General features: G+C 46.8%; 1 protein-coding gene across 1 annotated transcript in view; it reads left to right on the forward strand.

The window, feature by feature from the left end:
- The window catches only part of llgl1 (LLGL scribble cell polarity complex component 1), a 77,224-nt gene extending 68,545 nt beyond the window's left edge, over positions 1 to 8,679 (forward strand). The window contains exons 20-21 of the mRNA XM_042316141.1: positions 8,122 to 8,177; positions 8,525 to 8,679. Of these exons, the coding sequence (XP_042172075.1) occupies positions 8,122 to 8,177; positions 8,525 to 8,664 (196 nt within the window). The 3' untranslated portion in view covers positions 8,665 to 8,679. The remainder of the gene's footprint in view (positions 1 to 8,121; positions 8,178 to 8,524) is intronic.
- The last annotated feature ends 12,667 nt before the right edge of the window (positions 8,680 to 21,346 follow it).

Below are 21,346 nucleotides of genomic sequence, written 5' to 3' on the forward strand. Positions count from 1 at the left end.
ACATTAAGATCCACAACATTTATTCCATGGGACAAAACTATGTCCAGAGTATGACTGTGACAGTGAGTGGGTCCAGAGACATGTTGGACAAAACCCACTGAGTCGATGATGGCTCCGAAAGCCTTTTGGAGTGGGTCTGTGGACTTTTCCATGTGAATATTAAAGTCACCAAAGATTAGAATATTATCTGCTATGACTACAAGGTCCGATAGGAATTCAGGGCACCCAATGAGGAACGCTGTATACCTCTCGTCCTCACACCTTCTGTCCTCCCCGTCCTCACACCTCCTGTCCTCTCCGTCCTCACACCTCCTGTCTTCTCCCGTCCTCACACCTCGTGTCCTCACACACTCCTGTCCTCTCCCATCCTCACACCTCCTGTCCTCACACCTCCTGTCTTCTCCCGTCCTCACACCTCCTGTCCTCCCCGTCCTCACACCTCCTGTCCTCCCCATCCTCACACCTCCTGTCCTCACACCTCCCCGTCCTCACACCTCCTGTCCTCCCCGTCCTCACACCTCCTGTCCTCCCCGTCCTCACACCTCCTGTCCTCCCCCGTCCTCCACCTCCTGTCCTCCCCACCTCCTGTCCTCCCCGTCCTCACACCTCCTGTCCTCCCCCGTCCTCACACCTCCTGTCCTCCCCGTCCTCACACCTCCTGTCCTCCCCGTCCTCACACCTCCTGTCCTCCCCGTCCTCACCACACCTCCTGTCCTCCCCCCGTCCTCACACCTCCTGTCCTCTCCCGTCCTCACACCTCCTGTCCTCTCCCCGTCCTCACCTCCTGTCCTCCCCGTCCTCACACCTCCTGTCCTCTCCCGTCCTCACACCTCCTGTCCTCTCCCGTCCTCACACCTCCTGTCCTCTCCCGTCCTCACACATCCTGTCCTCTCCCGTCCTCACAACTCCTGTCCTCTCCCGTCCCTCACACCTCCTGTCCTCTCCCGTCCCTCACACCTCCTGTCCTCACACCTCCTGTCTTCTCCCGTCCCTCACACCTCCTGTCCTCACACTTCCTGTCCTCCCCCGCCCTCACACCTCCTGTCCTCTCCCGTCCCTCACACCTCCTGTCCTCACACTTCCTGTCCTCTCCCGTCCCTCACACCTCCTGTCCTCACTTCCACTTCCCGTCCCTCACACCTCCTGTCCTCACACTTCCTGTCCTCCCCCGTCCTCACACCTCCTGTCCTCCCCCCGTCCTCACACTTCCTGTCATCTCCCGTCCTCACACCTCCCGTCCTCACACCTCCTGTCCTCCCTGTCCTCACACCTCCTGTCCTCACACCTCTCGTCCTCACACCTCCTGTCCTCACACCCTCGTCCTCACACCTCCTGTCCTCTCCCGTCCTCACACCTCCTGTCCTCACACCTCCTGTCCTCTCCGTCCTCACACCTCCTGTCCTCTCCGTCCTCACACCTCCTGTCCTCCCCGTCCTCACACCTCCTGTCCTCCCCGTCCTCACACCTCCTGTCCTCCCCGTCCTCACCTCCTGTCCTCCCTGTCCTCACACCTCTCGTCCTCACACCTCCCGTCCTCTCCCGTCCTCACACCTCCCCGTCCTCACACCTCCTGTCCTCCCCGTCCTCACACCTCCCGTCCTCACACCTCCTGTCCTCCCCGTCCTCACACCTCCTGTCCTCCCCGTCCTCACACCTCCTGTCCTCCCCGTCCTGTCCTCTCCCGTCCTCACACCTTCTGTCCTCACACCTCCTGTCCTCCCCGTCCTCACACCTCCTAGGAAACGTGTCCTGCAGGACAGAGATGAGTGTTTGTGGATGGGAGCGGATGTTCAATATTGCATCGTTAGTTGAAGTGGACCTTATCTACAGTCGTGGCCAAAGGTTTTGAGAATGACACAAATATTAATTTCCGCAAAGCCTGCTGCCTCAGTTTGTATGATGGTAACTTGCATATACTCCAGAATGTTATGAAGAGTGATCAGATGAACTGCAATTAATTGCAAAGACCCTCTTTGCCATGCAAATGAACTGAATCCCTAAAAAACATTTCCACTGCATTTCAGCCCTGCCACAAAAGGACCAGCTGACATCATGTCAGTGATTCTCTCGTTAACACAGGTGTGAGTGTTGACGAGGACAAGGCTCTTCTGGGAAGGCTTTAATATGGAGTTGGTCCCCCTTTGCTGCTATAACAGCCTCCACTCTTCTGGGAAGGCTTTAATATGGAGTTGGTCCCCCTTTGCTGCTATAACAGCCTCCACTCTTCTGGGAAGGCATTAATATGGAGTTGGTCCCCCTTTGCTGCTATAACAGCCTCCACTCTTCTGGGAAGGCTTTAATATGGAGTTGGTCCCCCCCTTTGCTGCTATAACAGCCTCCACTCTTCTGGGAAGGCATTAATATGGAGTTGGTGCCCCCCTTTGCTGCTATAACAGCCTCCACTCTTCTGGGAAGGCATTAATATGGAGTTGGTCCCCCTTTGCTGCTATAACAGCCTCCACTCTTCTGGGAAGGCATTAATATGGAGTTGGTCCCCCTTTGCTGCTATAACAGCCTCCACTCTTCTGGGAAGGCTTTAATATGGAGTTGGTCCCCCCCTTTGCTGCTATAACAGCCTCCACTCTTCTGGTAAGGCTTTCCACTAGATGTTGGAACATTACTGCTATAAAAGCCTCCACTCTTCTGGGAAGGCTTTCCACTAGATGTAGGAACATTGCTGCTATAACAGCCTCAGCGAAGACATTTATTTAACATTATATCAAATACAGACAGGTAGCGAAGACATTTTACATTTTTGTTTTGCATACGTTTTAATCATTCTAAATTGTTTTCCAAATTAGATTTAAAAAATACATTTTTTTTAAATTGCCTTTTTTTCTTCATAAAATTGATTTGTGTTTAATCAATTGTCGTAATAAAATAAAGAGATTTATGATTTATGACAATCAGTATGACAAACAATATGACAATCAGTCAAATAATATGTCCAACTTAGATATTTCAACGGTTGTATGTATTTTGTTGCCAAGATATAGTTTTACATCCAGAACCTCACTATGTAAACAATTACAAGTGTTCAATATATTCAGTTTCTAGTTCACAAAAATGTTTTAATTCACTTGAAACATCAGGTCTAGAAATCAAGCAGATACACAGATAGAATCTATGGATCATCTGAAAGGAGATCTTTATTGGTCACCGTGAATTTAGAATCTATGGATCATCTGAAAGGAGATCTTCATTGGTCACCGTGAATTTAGAATCTATGGATCATCTGAAAGGAGATCTTTATTGGTCACCGTGAATTTAGAATCTATGGATCATCTGAAAGGAGATCTTTATTGGTCACCGTGAATTTAGAATCTATGGATCATCTGAAAGGAGATCTTTATTGGTCATCGTGAATTTAGAATCTATGGAACATCTGAAAGGAGATCTTCATTGGTCACCGTGAATTTAGAATCTATGGATCATCTGAAAGGAGATCTTTATTGGTCACCGTGAATTTAGAATCTATGGATCATCTGAAAGGAGATCTTCATTGGTCACCGTGAATTTAGAATCTATGGATCATCTGAAAGGAGATCTTCATTGGTCACTGTGAATTTAGAATCTATGGATCATCTGGAAGGAGATCTTCATTGGTCACCGTGAATTTAGAATCTATGGATCATCTGAAAGGAGATCTTCATTGGTCACCGTGAATTTAGAATCTATGGATCATCTGAAAGGAGATCTTCATTGGTCACTGTGAATTTAGAATCTATGGATCATCATCTTTATTGGTCACCGTGAATTTAGAATCTATGGATCATCTGAAAGGAGATCTTTATTGGTCACCGTGAATTTAGAATCTATGGATCATCTGAAAGGAGATCTTTATTGGTCACTGTGAATTTAGAATCTATGGATCATCTGAAAGGAGATCTTTATTGGTCACCGTGAATTTAGAATCTATGGATCATCTGAAAGGAGATCTTTATTGGTCACTGTGAATTTAGAATCTATGGATCATCTGAAAGGAGATCTTCATTGGTCACTGTGAATTTAGAATCTATGGATCATCTGAAAGGAGATCTTTATTGGTCACCGTGAATTTAGAATCTATGGATCATCTGAAAGGAGATCTTTATTGGTCACCGTGAATTTAGAATCTATGGATCATCTGAAAGGAGATCTTTATTGGTCACCGTGAATTTAGAATCTATGGATCATCTGAAAGGAGATCTTCATTGGTCACTGTGAATTTTGAATCTATGGATCATCTGAAAGGAGATCTTTATTGGTCACCGTGAATTTAGAATCTATGGATCATCTGAAAGGAGATCTTTATTGGTCACCATGAATTTGTGTGGTGCCCGTTTTTCATCAAACGATGAAGCCCAACAAAATATCGCAGAGGGAATAGACTTTCCTGTAGAAAATATCCCCTTAATAAACGATTTGTTGAATTTCTTATCTAGTAAACCTAAGCCGTTCACCTGGATATCGGTTACAATCGGAGATATTCCCAAATTATTCTGAAATAAAGTTTTTATCCCACTAGGTATAGCTTTAATAACATATTCCTTGCTTGAAATCTCAAAAGTTGTATCTTTCCATAAATTATCTCCGCGTAAATAGATTCCTTCTAATACGAACTAATTGTCTGACAAGGGCAATGTTTTTTCAAGAACCAGTTACGGTAAAATAACATCTAGTTTCTATTTTAATATCGACCCATTATTCCCTAACCCATTATTCCCTAACCCATTATTCCCTAACCCATTATTCCCTAACCCATTATTCCCTAACCCATTATTCCCTAACCCATTCATATAAAACATTTGAGGTGAAGAGTTGGAGTTTTATACAGAAAAGCACATTAAAGCTTTTGATTTGATTTGTGAAAAGCCGCAGGAAGTTTACACGATATAGTTTATATAGGCCCCAATGTCACAGGAAGTTTACCTCCACGATATAGTTTATATAGGCCCCAATTTCACAGGTAGTTTACCTCCACGATATAGGGACATTGTAGAAGTACAATATTGATATTAATTGAGCTTTCTGAAAAAACAAAGTGAGGTATATTCCAGAAGCGAAGAGGATTTTTTAAAGTACCTTTTTTAACCCGTTTTAGACAGTTGACTTTTGATAATTTTAACTTTCTAATTGAAGAGACTGAAGTCTGAGACATTTAGACGGCCGTTACAAACCCTGTTGGTTATAACATTTCTTTATATATTGTGGCTTGTTTTTCCATATGAAGTTGTACAACAGCCCATCTAAGGTACAGCAAGTGGATTTGGGAATGTCAATAGACGAAGAAAAAAAAATAGGAGATAGGGGCGGCAGGTAGTGTTTAGAGCGTTGGACTAGTAACCGAAAGGTTGCTGGATATCGAATCCCCAAGCTGACAAGGTAAAAAGCTGTCGTTCTGCCCCTGAACAAGACAGTTAACCCACTGTTCCTAGGCCGTCATTGAAAATATGAATCTGTTCTTAACTGACTTGCCTAGTTAAAATAAAGGTTAAAATAAAATTGCCCCTCAGCTTTCAATTAAAGCCCCCTCCCTTGAAGACCTAAATCCGTAACCATGAGGATATTTTTTTGTTGTTGATAGATTCAGTTACAGGATTCTAATTAAGATCATTCACAGCCTTAAGTTTTCAGACATGTCACAGTATATCTTTCTGAGATGTTACAATCTGCCGGATTGATCTGCTTCTTTCAGAACAAACATCTCACATGTTGGAAAAATTTAAAACCAAACCTGAGATTTTAGAGAACTGCTTCACAACATCCAATGCTTATCTAGTTTGTGTCACAGTTTGTATTTTAATGAGGAGTCATCCACCTGTTGGGGTATCTTGATATCTACCACCTGTTGGGGTATCTTGATCTCTCTGGAATGTAATGCCTCCAGATTGACTTTGATAAACTAATGAGCATAAGGTTTGAGATGAAAAAAATGTAAATAAAAAATTTGCAACAAAAAAAAAGGTGAGATTGGACAACTTTGTCGTGTTCCTTTGTAAAACGTTAAACCTTGTTCCATGACAGTTTGATACAGCTGTTCCATTATACCGAGTTCTAACAGCATCAACAACAAAAATGACCGAACTTCAAATGCTTAAGACAATCAAAGATAAAACTGTGACTTACTGTATATATCAAATGCTTAATGAAAATCCCCCAAAATAAGATAACAGGGAAGTCATCCGATAGATCACAATACTCAACCAAGTCTAACACCAGCCTCAGATTATTAGATATATGGCGCCCTTTCATAAACCCTGATTGACATTCATAAATCAGATCATTCAAGCACCACTTTAACCTTTTTCTGCAAAGATTGAGGCTATACTTTTGTAGTGGTTATTTAGGAGTGTCAATCTATAATGCAACCGCTGTGTCAGATTTCAAAAAAACTTTACGGAAAAAGCAAACCCTGCAATAATCTGAGTACAGTCAGACCACAAAGCAGCCAAAAAGATATCCACCATATTGTGTAGTCAACATTAGTCAGAAATAACATGATAAATATTCACTTACCTTTGATGATCTTCATCAGAATGCACTCCCAGGAATCCCAGTTCCACAATAAATGTTTGATTTGTTTGATAAAGTTCATCATTTATGTCCAAATAGCTTCTTGTTAGGGCGTTTGGTAAACAAATCCAAACGCGTGCAGGTCCAGCTGAACGTCGGACGAAAAGTTCAAAAAGTTATATTACAGGTCGTAGAAACTTGTCAAACTAAGTATAGAATCAATCTTTAGGATGTTTTTATCATAAATCTTCAATAAAGTTACAACCCGGAGAATTCCATTGTCTGTAGAAAAGCAATGGAACGAGAGCTAACTCTGTTGTGACTGCACGTCACGAGCCTGTGGCACTCGGCCAGACACCTCAATCCCCTCTCATTCAGCCCCTCTCATTCAGCCTGTGGCACTCGGCCAGACACCTCAATCCCCTCTCATTCAGCCCCCTCTCATTCAGCCTGTGGCACTCGGCCAGACACCTCAATCCCCTCTCATTCAGCCCCCTCTCATTCAGCCTGTGGCACTCGGCCAGACACCTCAATCCCCTCTCATTCAGCTCCCTCTCATTCAGCCTGTGGCACTCGGCCAGACACCTCAATCCCCTCTCATTCAGCCCCCTCTCATTCAGCCTGTGGCACTCGGCCAGACACCTCAATCCCCTCTCATTCAGCCCCCTCTCATTCAGCCTGTGGCACTCGGCCAGACACCTCAATCCCCTCTCATTCAGCCCCCTCTCATTCAGCCTGTGGCACTCGGCCAGACACCTCAATCCCCTCTCATTCAGCCCCCTCTCATTCAGCCTGTGGCACTCGGCCAGACACCTCAATCCCCTCTCATTCAGCCCCCTCTCATTCAGCCTGTGGCACTCGGCCAGACACCTCAATCCCCTCTCATTCAGCCCCCTCTCATTCAGCCTGTGGCACTCGGCCAGACACCTCAATCCCCTCTCATTCAGCCCCCTCTCATTCAGCCTGTGGCACTCGGCCAGACACCTCAATCCCCTCTCATTCAGCCCCCTCTCATTCAGCCTGTGGCACTCGGCCAGACACCTCAATCCCCTCTCATTCAGCCCCCCTCTCATTTAGCCTGTGGCACTCGGCCAGACACCTCAATCCCCTCTCATTCAGCCGCCTCTCATTCAGCCTGTGGCACTCGGCCAGACACCTCAATCCCCTCTCATTCAGCCCCCTCTCATTCAGCCCCCTCTCATTCAGCCCCCTCTCATTCACCTCACAGTAGAAGCCTCAAACAAAGTTCTAAAGACTGTTATCTGCTGTTCTTTATGCCCTTTTCACGCCATTGTTTCCTGGACCGTATGAAGGCTCCTCTAGCCTTGTAAAATCATTCAATTTAGCTTCCTCATTAAGATCAAGATGCTCAATTTTAATTTATTTATCCTTTATTTAACTAGGCAAGTCAGTTTAGAACAAATTCTTATTTTCAATGACGGCCTAGGAACAGTGGGTTAACTGCCTTGTTCAGGGGCAGAACGACACCTTTTACCTTGTCAGCTCTGGGATTTGATCTAGAAACCTTTGCGGTTACTGGTCCAACGCGCTAACCACTAGGCTACGCCGCCCCAGTATCAACAACACAGTGAGCTACTGCTCTGATGCTGTTCTCTGTCTCCATAGCGACGACGCAGCCATACCTCTCCGGGCCAACGGAACTCACCGGAACCAGGCTGAAGGTACGTGGAACGCTTCTCATTGGTCCTTCTGCTAATGTAACGGATGTGAAACGGCTAGCTTAGTTAGCGGAGCGCGCTAAATAGCGTTTCAATCAGTGACGTCACTTGCTCTGAGACCTTGAAGTAGTAGTTCCCCTTGCTCTGCAAGGGCCGTGGCTTTTGTGGAGCGATGGGTAACGATGCTTCGAGGGTGACTGTTGCTGATGTGTGCAGAGGGTCCTGGTTCGCGCCCGGGTATGGGCGAGGGGACGGTCTAAAGTTATACTGTTACACTAACAGTTACTAGCTGGCTGTCAATCAATCCCCTTTCACATTGCCTCAGTCTGACCTCTAACCCTGACCCCCAGGGTTAACCGAGGACCCCCAGTGTGGCCTGTCCTCCCCGCCTCCCCTCTCCCCTCTGGACTCCCCCCTCAGCATGGCTGACGTCAGCCTGGACACCACCGGAGAACTCACTGTAGAGGACGTCAGGGACTTCCTCACGTAAGATATTACAATAACACGTCATTTAACAGACGTTCTTATCCAGAGACTCAGTTATATTAACATGTTAGTCATTTAACAGACGTTCTTATCCAGAGACTCAGTTATATTAACATGTTAGTCATTTAACAGACGTTCTTATCCAGAGACTCAGTTACATTAACATGTTAGTCATTATCCAGAGACTCAGTTATATTCATGTTAGTCATTTAACAGAATCGTCCTTGACTAAGGCCTCGTCTGTCTCTAGTGTTATAACAGAATCATCCTTAACTAAGGCCTCGTCTGTCTCTAGTGTGGATGTAATCACGGTCACCTGGTGAGGTTAGCATAGGGCTAAATGTGCCAGGTTACGTAATGGGAACAGCTAGCGTAGGGCTAAATGTGCCTGGTTATGTAATGGGAACAGCTAGCGTAGGGCTAAATATGCCTGGTTATGTAATGGGAACAGCCAGCGTAGGGCTAAATGTGCCTGGTTATGTAATGGGAACAGCTAGCATAGGGCTAAATGTGCCTGGTTATGTAATGGGAACAGCTAGCGTAGGGCTAAATGTGCCAGGTTACGTAATGGGAACAGCTAGCGTAGGGCTAAATGTGCCTGGTTATGTAATGGGAACAGCTAGCATAGGGCTAAATGTGCCTGGTTATGTAATGGGAACAGCTAGCGTAGGGCTAAATGTGCCAGGTTATGTAATGGGAACAGCTAGCGTAGGGCTAAATGTGCCTGGTTATGTAATGGGAACAGCTAGCGTAGGGCTAAATGTGCCAGGTTATGTAATGGGAACAGCTAGCGTAGGGCTAAATGTGCCTTGCTATGTAATGGGAACAGCTAGCGTAGGGCTAAATGTGCCTGGTTATGTAATGGGAACAGCTAGCGTAGGGCTAAATGTGCCTGGTTATGTAATGGGAACAGCTAGCATGTAGCCTTTGATCACATGCGTCTGTGTCAATGATTTTAATTGGCTGATGCTTAAACGTAAACTTCTAATATTCGTAAGTATGGACCCCTAGGTTCTTGGAAAATGGGCAGGGACACACTAGCACAAATACATGGTCATTTTATTCACGTGTGTGTGTGTGTGTGTGTGTGTGTAGTTGTGTGTGTGTAACTTGAGGAACATCACAGAGTGAGGACGGATGCTCTGTGTGTGTGTGTAGTTCCGTGACGAGGTAGAGAATAACTTGAGGAACATCACAGAGGAGGACGGATGCCTCTAGGAGTCCTGATCACCTGACCAGGTTAACGACACCCCACTACCCCACGTTATACACACACATTATACCCCCTACCCCAGGGTTCCCCTCGTTATACCCCCTACCCCAGGGTTCCCCTCGTTATACCCCCTACCCCAGGGTTCCCTCGTTATACCCCCTACCCCAGGGTTCCCCTCGTTATACCCCCTACCCCAGGGTTCTCCTCATTTACCCCCATACCCCAGGGTTCTCCTCATTATACCCCCTACCCCAGGGTTCTCCTCATTATACCCCCTACCCAGGGTTCATTATACCCCTTACCCCAGGGTTCTCCTCATTATACCCCCCCCCTACCCTCATTATACCCCTTATCCCAGGGTTCTCCTCATTATAACCCCATACCCCAGGGTTCTCCTCATTATACCCCCTACCCTCATTATACCCCTTATCCCAGGGTTCTCCTCATTATACCCAGGGTTCTCCTCATTATACCCCCTACCCCAGGGTTCTCCTCATTATACCCCCTACCCCAGGGTTCTCCTCATTATACCCAGGGTTCTCTTCATTATACCCAGGGTTCTTCTCATTATACCCCCTACCCCAGGGTTCTCCTCATTATAACCCCCTACCCCAGGGTTCTCCTCATTATACCCCCTACCCCAGGGTTCTCTTCATTATACCCAGGGTTCTCCTCATTATACCCCCTACCCCAGGGTTCTCCTCATTATAACCCCTACCCCAGGGTTCTCCTCATTATACCCCCTACCCCAGGGTTCTCCTCATTATACCCAGGGTTCTCCTCATTATACCCCCTACCCCAGGGTTCTCCTCATTATACCCAGGGTTCTCCTCATTATACCCCCTACCCCAGGGTTCTCCTCATTATACCCAGGGTTCTCCTCATTATACCCCCTACCCCAGGGTTCTCCTCATTATACCCCCTACCCCAGGGTTCTCCTCTTTATACCCCCTACCCTCATTATACCCCTTATCCCAGGGTTCTCCTCATTATACCCAGGGTTCTCCTCGTTATACCCCCTACCCCAGGGTTCTCCTCATTATACCCCCTACCCCAGGGTTCTCCTCTTTATACCCCCTACCCTCATTATACCCCTTATCCCAGGGTTCTCCTCATTATACCCAGGGTTCTCCTCGTTATACCCCCTACCCCAGGGTTCTCCTCATTATACCCCATGCCCCAGGGTTCTCCTCATTATACCCCCTACCCCAGGGTACTCCTCATTATACCCCAACTGTAATTATGTTCCGGCCCCCTGACCATCAGCTCTCTAGCTCTCCCCCCTCTCTAGCTCTCCCCCTCTCTAGCTCTCCTCCCCCTCTCTAGCTCTTCTCTCCCACCCCTCTCTAGCTCTTCTCTCCCACCCCTCTCTAGCTCTTCCCCCTCTCTAGCTCTCCCCCTCTCTAGCTCTTCTCTCCCCCACCCCTCTCTAGCTCTCCCCCCCTCTCTAGCTCTCTCTCCCCCCCTCTCTAGCTCTCCTCCCCCCCTCTCTAGCTCTTCTCTCCCACCCCTCTCTAGCTCTCTCTCCCACCCCTCTCTAGCTCTTCTCTCCCACCCCTCTCTAGCTCTTCTCTATCACCCCTCTATAACTCTCCTCTCCCACCCCTCTCTAGCTCTTCTCTCCCACCCCTCTCTAGCTCTTCTCTCCCACCCCTCTCTAGCTCTCCTCCCACCCCTCCCCCTCTCTAGCTCTTCTCTCCCACCCCTCTCTAGCTCTTCTCTCCCACCCCTCTCTAGCTCTTCTCTCCCACCCCTCTCTAGCTCTTCTCTCCCACCCCTCTCTAGCTCTTCTCTCCCACCCCTCTCTAGCTCTTCTCTCCCACCCCTCTCTAGCTCTCCTCTCTCCCACCCCTCTCTAGCTCTTCTCTCCCACCCCTCTCTAGCTCTTCTCTCCCACCCCTCTCTAGCTCTTCTCTCCCACCCCTCTCTAGCTCTTCTCTCCCACCCCTCTCTAGCTCTTCTCTCCTCACCCCTCTCTAGCTCTTCTCTCCCACCCCTCTCTAGCTCTTCTCTCCCACCCCTCTCTAGCTCTTCTCTCCCACCCCTCTCTAGCTCTTCTCTCCCACCCCTCTCTAGCTCTCCTCTCCCACCCCTCTCTAGCTCTTCTCTCCCACCCCTCTCTAGCTCTCCTCTCTCACCCCTCTCTAGCTCTTCTCTCCCACCCCTCTCTAGCTCTTCTCTCCCACCCCTCTCTAGCTCTTCTCTCCCACCCTCTCTAGCTCTTCTCTCCCACCCCTCTCTAGCTCTCTCTCTCACCCCTCTCTAGCTCTTCTCTCCCACCCCTCTCTAGCTCTTCTCTCCCACCCCTCTCTAGCTCTTCTCTCTCACCCCTCTCTAGCTCTTCTCTCCCACCCCTCTCTAGCTCTCCTCTCTCACCCCTCTCTTGTTCTCCCCTCTCTCCCCCTCTCTAGCTCTCCTCTCTCCCCCTCTCTAGCTCTCCTCTCCCTCTCTAGCTCCCCCTCTCTAGCTCTCCTCTCCCCCTCTCTAGCTCTCCTCTCCCATCTCTAGCTCCCCTCTCTCCCCCCTCTCTAGCTCTCCTCTCTAGCTCCTCTCTCCTCTCTCCCCCTCTCAGCCCCTCTCTAGCTCTCTTCTCTCTTCCTTAAATATCTAGTCTGTTGCCCTCTGGTGGACACATCATGTGACCATTCCATTTCCATCCCAGAGATGCTAGAAGGCCAAGTGTGTTGATGTCTGTCTGTCCACCAGGTCTGTCTGTGTTGAGGAGTGAAACCTGCTCTGTTCCAGACCTACTATAGATGTCTGTCTGTCTGTCCACCAGGTCTGTCTGTGTTGTGGGAGCATCTGGACTACAGACACATCATGTGATGCTACCTGCCACTCCTCCTCCTCTCATCCCCCCCATCACGGCCTTTCAGTCCTGGGGTTGTTGGACTGACCATGTGACCACTTCGGCTACTGAGGACAGGACTGAAGAACGTCATGATGAACTGTTCTAACCACTAACACACTACACCTGGTCAACACGTTGGGATGGACCTCCTCTTCATCCCTCCTCTTACTCCCTCCTCCATCCCTCCTCTATCCTTACTTCATCCATCCCTTCATCCCTCCTCCATCCCTACCTCACTCCTCCATCCCTCCTCCATCCCTCCTCTATCCTTACTTCATCCCTACTTCATCCCTCCCTTCATCCCTACTTCATCCCTCCTCCATCCCTCCTCCCTACTTCATCCCTCCTCCATCCCTCCCTCCCTACTTCATCCCTCTATCCTTACTTCATCCATCCCTCCTTCATCCCTCCATCCCTCCTCTATCCTTACTTCATCCATCCCTTCATCCCTCCTCTATCCCTCCTTCATCCCTCCTTCATCCCTCCTCTATCCCTCTTCATCCCTCCTTCATCCCTCCTCTATCCCTCCCTCTATCCCTACTTCATCCATCCCTCCTCTATCCCTACTTCATCCCTCCTCCATCCCTCCTTCATCCCTCCTCTATCCCTCCTTCATCCCTCCTCTATCCCTCCTTCATCCATCCTCTATCCCTCTCTCCCTCTATCCCTACTTCATCCATCCCTCCTCTATCCCTCCTTCATCCCTCCTCTATCCCTACTTCATCCCTCCCTCCATCTCTCAGCCCTTCAACTGTGAACATGGAGGGATGAAGGTATAAGTTAATGTTGAGTAGAGAGATGCCTAACACAGTATTACCTTTCCCCAGTATTACATGTTATTAACATGAAGGAACTAACCACGAAGGCTTTTCTATTGATGATGTTGCTATAGATACACTATGTTTTCTATACGTCTGATAAATGCTATTTTATATTCTAGGTAGTCTGGAGCGCTAAGCTAACGGTCTGTCTAGAGCTAACGGTTAGCTAACTGTCTAGAGCTAACGGTTAGCTAACGGTTAGCTAACTGTCTAGAGCTAACGGTTAGCTAACGGTTAGCTAACTGTCTAGAGCTAACGGTTAGCTAACTCACTGTCTAGAGCTAACGGTTAGCTAACTGTCTAGAGCTAACGGTTAGCTAACTGTCTAGAGCTAACGGTTAGCTAACTGTCTAGAGCTAACGGTTAGCTAACGGTTAGCTAACTGTCTAGAGCTAACGGTTAGCTAACTCACTGTCTAGAGCTAACGGTTAGCTAACTGTCTAGAGCTAACGGTTAGCTAACTCACTTTCTAGAGCTAACGGTTAGCTAACTGTCTGTCTAGAGCTAACGGTTAGCTAACTCTCTGTCTAGAGCTAACGGTTAGTTAACTGCTACCTGTCTAGAGCTAACGGTTAGCTAACTGCTACCTGTCAAGGCTAACGGTTAGCTAACTCTACCTGTCTATGGCTAACGGTTAGCTAACTGCTACCTGTCAAGAGCTAACGGTTAGCTAACTGCTCTGTCAAGAGCTGTCTAGATCCAACTGTCTGTCTAGAGCTAACGGTTAGCTAACTGCTACCTGTCTAGAGCTAACGGTTAGCTAACTGCTACCTGTCAAGAGCTGTCTAGATCCAACTGTCTGTCTAGAGCTAACGGTTAGTTAACTGCTACCTGTCAATGGCTAACGGTTAGCTAACTGCTACCTGTCAAGGGCTAACGGTTAGCTAACTGCTACCTGTCAAGAGCTAACGGTTAGCTAACTGCTACCTGTCAAGAGCTGTCTAGATCCAACTGTCTGTCTAGAGCTAACGGTTAGCCAACTGTCTGTCTAGGGCTAACGGTTAGCTAACTGCTACCTGTCAAGAGCTGTCTAGATCCAACTGTCTGTCTAGAGCTAACGGTTAGCTAACTGTCTGTCTAGAGCTAACGGTTAGCTAACTGTCTGTCTAGGGCTAACGGTTAGCTAACTGCTACCTGTCAAGGGCTAACGGTTAGCTAACTGCTACCTGTCAAGAGCTAACGGTTTGCTAACTGTCTGTCTAGGGCTAACGGCTACCTGTCAAGAGCTAACGGTTAGCTAACTGTCTGTCTAGAGCTAACGGTTGGCTAAATGCTATCTGTCAAGAGCGCTAACTGAATTGTTTTAATAATGGAAGGAATTCAGGCCGGCTGAATCTCAATAGTCTGAAGATGCTTCCTCTCGTCTCCTCACCTCTCCTTCGTCTGCGCAGGAAAACGGTATAAAGAATATATGATGAGGGAATTCGGTTTCAGGTGACCAGGTCTTTCAGATCAGAAGGAGGAGAAGACGAGCTACTTTAGACTGTTGGGACGCTGTCTGGGTGAAGCAGTGTGTTCTGGGTAACAGAGGAGGACCCTATCACAAGTCAACAATTATTTTAACCTTTTTAAAAAACTTTTACAGTGTAAAATATCTTTAGGTTGGGACCCAGAGGAGACGAGGTTCTACCAAACGATCAGAGAACCTGTCACCATAGTTAACGCTAAGCAGTATTCTGTGGTTGGGTCAGGGGACCTCTGTGTTAAAGGGACCTCATTAAGGACTGTAGCAGAGCAGAGAGGAGGGTCTGTCTCCGCCTGCCTCACTCACTAACCACTCGTAGCCATGGGAACCAGGACCAGAGTCTCTGTTTCCTGTAGAGTTCTGATCCTCTAGTGGTGCTGAAGGAGAATGTTAATAAAGTATTTACTCCTAAACACCTGTCTGTCTGGTGGCTTCATGTCTGTCTGTCTGGTGGCTTCATGTCTGTCTGGTGGCTTCATGTCTGTCTGTCTGTCTGGTGGCTTCATGTCTGTCTGTCTGGTGGCTTCATGTCTGTCTGTCTGTCTCTGTCTGTCTGTCTGGACCTCCTGTCTAACGACGGGCCATTCTGGGATGTTAGATGGTTCCTCATCCTGACTGTAGTCTACAGGCCAGGAGAAACTGGGATGTTAGATGGTTCCTCATCCTGATGTTAGATGGTTCCTCACCCTGACTGTAGTCTACAGGCCAGGAGAAACTGGGATGTTAGATGGTTCCTCATCCTGACCGTAGTCTACAGGAGAAACTGGGATGTTAGATGGTTCCTCACCCTGATGTTAGATGATTCCTCATCCTGACCATAGTCTACAGGCCAGGAGAAACTGGGATGTTAGATGGTTCCTCATCCTGACCGTAGTCTACAGGCCAGGAGAAACTGGGATGTTAGATGGTTCCTCATCCTGACCGTAGTCTACAGGCCAGGAGAAACTGGGATGTTAGATGGTTCCTCACCCTGATGTTAGATGGTTCCTCATCCTGACTGTAGTCTACAGGCCAGGAGAAACTGGGATGCTAGATGGTTCCTCATCCTGACTGTAGTCTACAGGAGAAACTGGGCTAATTAATTAGAGTTGATTCAACTGTATTTAATTATTTAGTTTGACTTCAAGGTGATTTGCCCTTTTTAAATGGCAGCGGCCAGCTATAGGAGGAGTCTTGGTGGTTCCAATCTTCTTCCATTTCAGAATGATGGAGGCCACTGGGTTCTTGGGGACCTTCAATGCTGCAGAAATGTTTTGGTACCCTTCCCCAGATCTGTGCCTCGACACAATCCTGTCTCGGAGCTCTACAGACAATTCCTTCGACCTCATGGCTTGGTTTTTGCTCTAACGTGCGCTGTCAACTGTGGGACCTTATATAGACAGGTGTGTGCCTTTACAAATCAAGTCCAACCAATTGAATTTACCACATGTGGACTCCAATCAAGTTGTAGAAACATCTCAAGGATGATTCATGGAAACAGGATGCACCTGAGATCAATTTTGAGTCTCGTAGCAAAAGGGTCTGAATACTTATTGTACCAGTCAACAGTTTGGACTCATTTCAGGGTTTCAGAGTTCTTGGCATTTTCCAGATTGACTGACCTTTATGTCTTAAAGTAATGATGGACGGTCGTTTCTCATTGCTTATTTGAGCTGTTCTTGCCATAATATGGACTTGGTATTTTACCAAATAGGGCTGTCTTCTGTATATACCCCCCCAACCTTGTCACAACACAACTGATTGGCTCAAACAAATTAAGAGACAGGATTGATTTTAACAAGGCACACCTGTTAATTGAGGTGACTAGCATTCCAGGTGACAACCTCATGAAGCTGGTTGAGAGAATGCCAAGAGTGTGCAAAGCTGTCGAAGCAAAGGGTGGCTACTTTGAAGAATTTTAAATATATATGTTTTGCTTACTGCATGATTCCATGTGTGTTATTTCATAGTTTTGATGTCTTCACTATTATTCTACAATGTAGAAAAGAGTAAAAATAAAACCCTTGGAAGAGTCCCTTTTGACTGGTGCTGTATATAAATAAGGTATTTGTAAAAACATTTCTCAAAACCTGTTTCTCTTTGTCATTATTGGGTATAGAATTTTATTTATTTAACCAGGTAGGCTAGTTGAGAACAAGTTCTCATTTGAAACTGCGACCTGTCCAAGATAAAGCATAGCAGTGTGAGCAGACAACACAGAGTTACACATGGAATAAACAATTAACAAGTCAATAACACAGTAGGAAAAAAAGAAAAGAAAAAGTCTATATACAGTGAGTGCAAATGAGGTAAGTTAAGGAAATAAATAGGCCATGGTGGCGAAGTAATTACAATATGGCAATTCAACACTGGAATGGTAGATTGCCGATTAACATTTTTAAAAATCTATTTTAGAGCAAGGCTGTAATGTAACAAAATGCGGCTCCCGAGTAGCGCAGTGGTCTGAGACACTTCATATCAGTGCAAGAGGCGCCACTGCAGTACCTGGTTTGAATCCAGGCTGCATCACATCTGGCGGTGATTGGGAGTCCCATAAGGCGGCGCACAATTGGCACAGCGTCGTCAGGGTTTGGCCGTCGTTGTAAATAAGAATGTTCTTTACTGACTTGCCTAGTTAAATATGTCATTCAGACGTGCCTTCTTTAGTCACGTAAAGCGCTCTTGTCTTCTCTGAATACATGTATGAATATATAACAGCCTTTATTTCATAAAATGAAGGAAACTGGTTTGATTCAATCTGAAAATGACCACATTCAGTTCTTCAAGTCAAGGTAATGTCGGAAGATTAGTGAATTATAATAGGGAGAATAGTGCCTGCATTAACCATGGTGATATGTGGTTAAGGAGATGTTTTTCATACAGGCATTATAACTAAACCTCTCATTGATGTGTGATATTACTGTGCAGGGGTCCTGTTAATTCAGAGTTGGCTTTAGCCTGAGAACTGCTGAGTTTTCCTGTTACGGAGAGATTAGAGCGTCGCAAACAGACAAGACACCGTGTGGAACCGAACGAACCACTTTACGACACGTGGACCTGTTTGACGACACGGCCAACTATTGCGCCATGCGTCAGGTTCAAACGGTTACGTCATAGTCTGCGCGCCAGAAGAATGTAGTTATCTACATCTGTTAATGATCCTCAGCAACAACCACACGGCCGTGACAGCGTTTAGAGGAAGCACATTAAGCCGTGTAATGATGTCTATACCAGCCTTTCTATAACGTATGGGTCAGAGTAACGTGTTATAATGATTTCATGAATTACTGGATATTATTTGTTCAAGTGCATCATCGCTCTCTACTCAGTTTGGCAGCTGCTCAAGTGGGAGTTGCCGGTGTACTTCACGGTTTTACCGGATCGTTTTTTTCTGCAGTTTTGTTGAAGCGCATTCCGCAACACACGACGCAGCGCTGTCAGTCACTGATTTTTTATTCCCACTCACCGTCACTCACCGCTGTCATCAAACTAAACCACAAGTTCTAATCAAATGGACTCATGTCACTGAGCTCAATTGTCATGAAACCCAAATACAGCGACGCGTTTCTCTCTCTTTCATACAAAGGTATGAGGAGCGCCCAGAGTTTCTCTCTCTTTCATACAAAGGTATGAGGAGCGTCCAGAGTTTCTCTCTTTCATACAAAGGTATGAGGAGCGCCCACAATGTGTTTTGTGTGTGGAAGTGCTTAGTAATGAGTCTCTGATAACGAACACATTTAATAAAACGTCACGTCCTGATCAAACATCCACATCATGATGGTAAACCCAGAGAGTTATTTCAGAACAGGACAGAATGATTCAGGAAACTGGGCTTCGACTTTGGACCAGTCAGTCAACTAGCAAGACATTGTTGTCATTTTATAACGGGTGATGATCAGCAGAAATAAGGGACCAACTAACTAACTCTCTCAGTAGATGTGACTTCCTCTTTCTAACAATCCCCTGGTCTTGTACACAGATAGTATCTAACATTCACCAAAGCCAGCTACTGATAGTTCAACCCTTAGTAACAGAACAGATGGAATATGATCAGGACTACTGTACATCTGTCTGTAGAAATGACTGTAGAAAACTAGTCTAGGTTGGAACTGTTGCTGTTAAAATACAATAATAGTTATTCTGAACTGGAATAAACTGATTGAAGCAAGATGCTTTTTGAGGCAAACAGGAAGTGGTCTCCTGCCTGAGAACCCACTCACACAGTTCTGGGTTGTTCCATCTACAAACAAGAAGTGGTCTCCTGCCTGAGAACCCACCTCACACAGTTCTGGGTTGTTCATCTACAAACAGGAAGTGGTCTCCTGACTGACAGAGAACACAGTTCTGGATTGTTTGTCTACAACAGGAAGTGGTCTCCTGCCTGACAGAGATCCCACCTCACACAGTTCTGGGTTGTTCATCTACAAACAGGAAGTGGTCTCCTGACTGACAGAGAACACAGTTCTGGGTTGTTCATCTACAACAGGAAGTGGTCTCCTGACTGAGAACCCACTCACACAGTTCTGGGTTGTTCATCTACAAACAGGAAGTGGTCTCCTGCCTGACTGAGAACCCACTCACACAGTTCTGGGTTGTTCATCTACAACAGGAAGTGGTCTCCTGACTGACAGAGAACACAGTTCTGGGTTGTTCATCTACAACAGGAAGTGGTCTCCTGACTGACAGAGAACACAGTTCTGGGTTGTTTGTCTACAACAGTTCCAACCTAGACAGATATGTCAGAGTGTTTTTAATGGGGGAAATAAACATAAATAGATATTTATCTGGATATTTAATGTCATTGGTATTTGTTTTAGGCATAAGGGCAATGAAATGTACCGATATTTATGTATAGTTGGTCTATTACCACCTGAAGGGCTGAAATGTACCGATATTTATGTATAGTTGGTCTATTACCACCTGAAGGGCTGAAATGTACCGATATTTATGTATAGTTGCATATTTTACTAAGCTTGGGTCCCAGGCTGAGAAAGTTCAAGAACCTCTGTTCTATTACCACCTGAAGGGAATGAACCTCTGGTCTATTACCACCTGAAGGGAACGAACCTCTGGTCTATTACCACCTGAAGGGAACTGGTCTATTACCACCTGAAGGGAACTGGTCTATTACCACCTGAAGGGAACTGGTCTATTACCACCTGAAGGGAACTGGTCTATTACCACCTGAAGGGAACTGGTCTATTACCACCTGAAGGGTCTATTACCACCTGAACGAACCGTGTAATTAACCGGAACGATCAGACCAATGGATGCTGTGACACTCAAGTGTCCTGAAAGACGTTGGACTTGACTAGTGGTCACATCCCTGCAAGTTAAACGGCCGTACAATTTCAATTCTGCATAACGTCACAGCGTTATCAACTTTACAAATCAAAAACACATTTTAATTTGGTCACATACACATTGTAGTGAAATGCTTGTGTTTTTAGCTCCAGCAGTAGCATCTAACACACAAAATTGCCATGACGACTGGTCCCCATGACGACTGGTCTCAAGTATCCAGCGATCAGAAGGTTAAAACAAGTCATTTACACTGAGTGGACAAAACATTAGGAACTGCAATACCCCTGAAAAATCAGATTTTTTCCCCAGGCACAACAGGTTGAATAGATGTAAATGACCTAGAAAAATGAAAAGCAAAGTCAACGGCAACTTGAGACCAGGTAGCAGACAGACAGCAGATTCAGTGAAACTTTATTCTCATATAAAATCCATAAATAGTGTGTGCAAGTGACAGCGTGCACAATTACAGCCAGGCGTGCGCACGTTGAGCTGCTGCAGTACAGTAAATATACATCTATATCTGGTATTACAAAAATCTACGGCAAGGCCCGGACCAATCACTGATACGCAAAACAGAAATACAGATTCCTCTCTCTGTGTCTGGGATGTTAGAACGGCCACGTCGTTGCCACGGATATCCTGAGAGGAGGGAGGAGAGGGGAACAGAAGTGAGGGAGGGGAGAGGGGAACGGGGAGGTGAGGGGAGGCAGGAAGGGTACGGGGGACGGGGGGGGACAGGGAGGGGAAGGGTAAAGGGAGGGGAAGGGTGACGGGGGGGGACAGGAAGGGGAAGGGTGACGGGGGGACAGGAAGGGTAAAGGGAGGGGAAGGGGAAGGGGACAGGAAGGGTAAAGGGAGGGGGACAGGAAGGGTAAAGGGAGGGGGAACAGGAAGGGTAAAGGGAGGGGGAACAGGAAGGGTAAAGGGAGGGGGGGAACAGGAAGGGTAAAGGGAGGGGGAACAGGAAGGGTAAAGGGAGGGGAAGGGTGAGGGGGGGGGGGGGACAGGAAGGGTAAAGGGAGGGGGGGAAAGGAAGGGAAGGGTAACGGGGGG

The sequence above is a fragment of the Oncorhynchus tshawytscha genome, unplaced genomic scaffold (genome assembly GCF_018296145.1).
Source record: "Oncorhynchus tshawytscha isolate Ot180627B unplaced genomic scaffold, Otsh_v2.0 Un_contig_612_pilon_pilon, whole genome shotgun sequence".
Classification (NCBI taxonomy): Eukaryota; Metazoa; Chordata; class Actinopteri; order Salmoniformes; family Salmonidae; genus Oncorhynchus; species Oncorhynchus tshawytscha.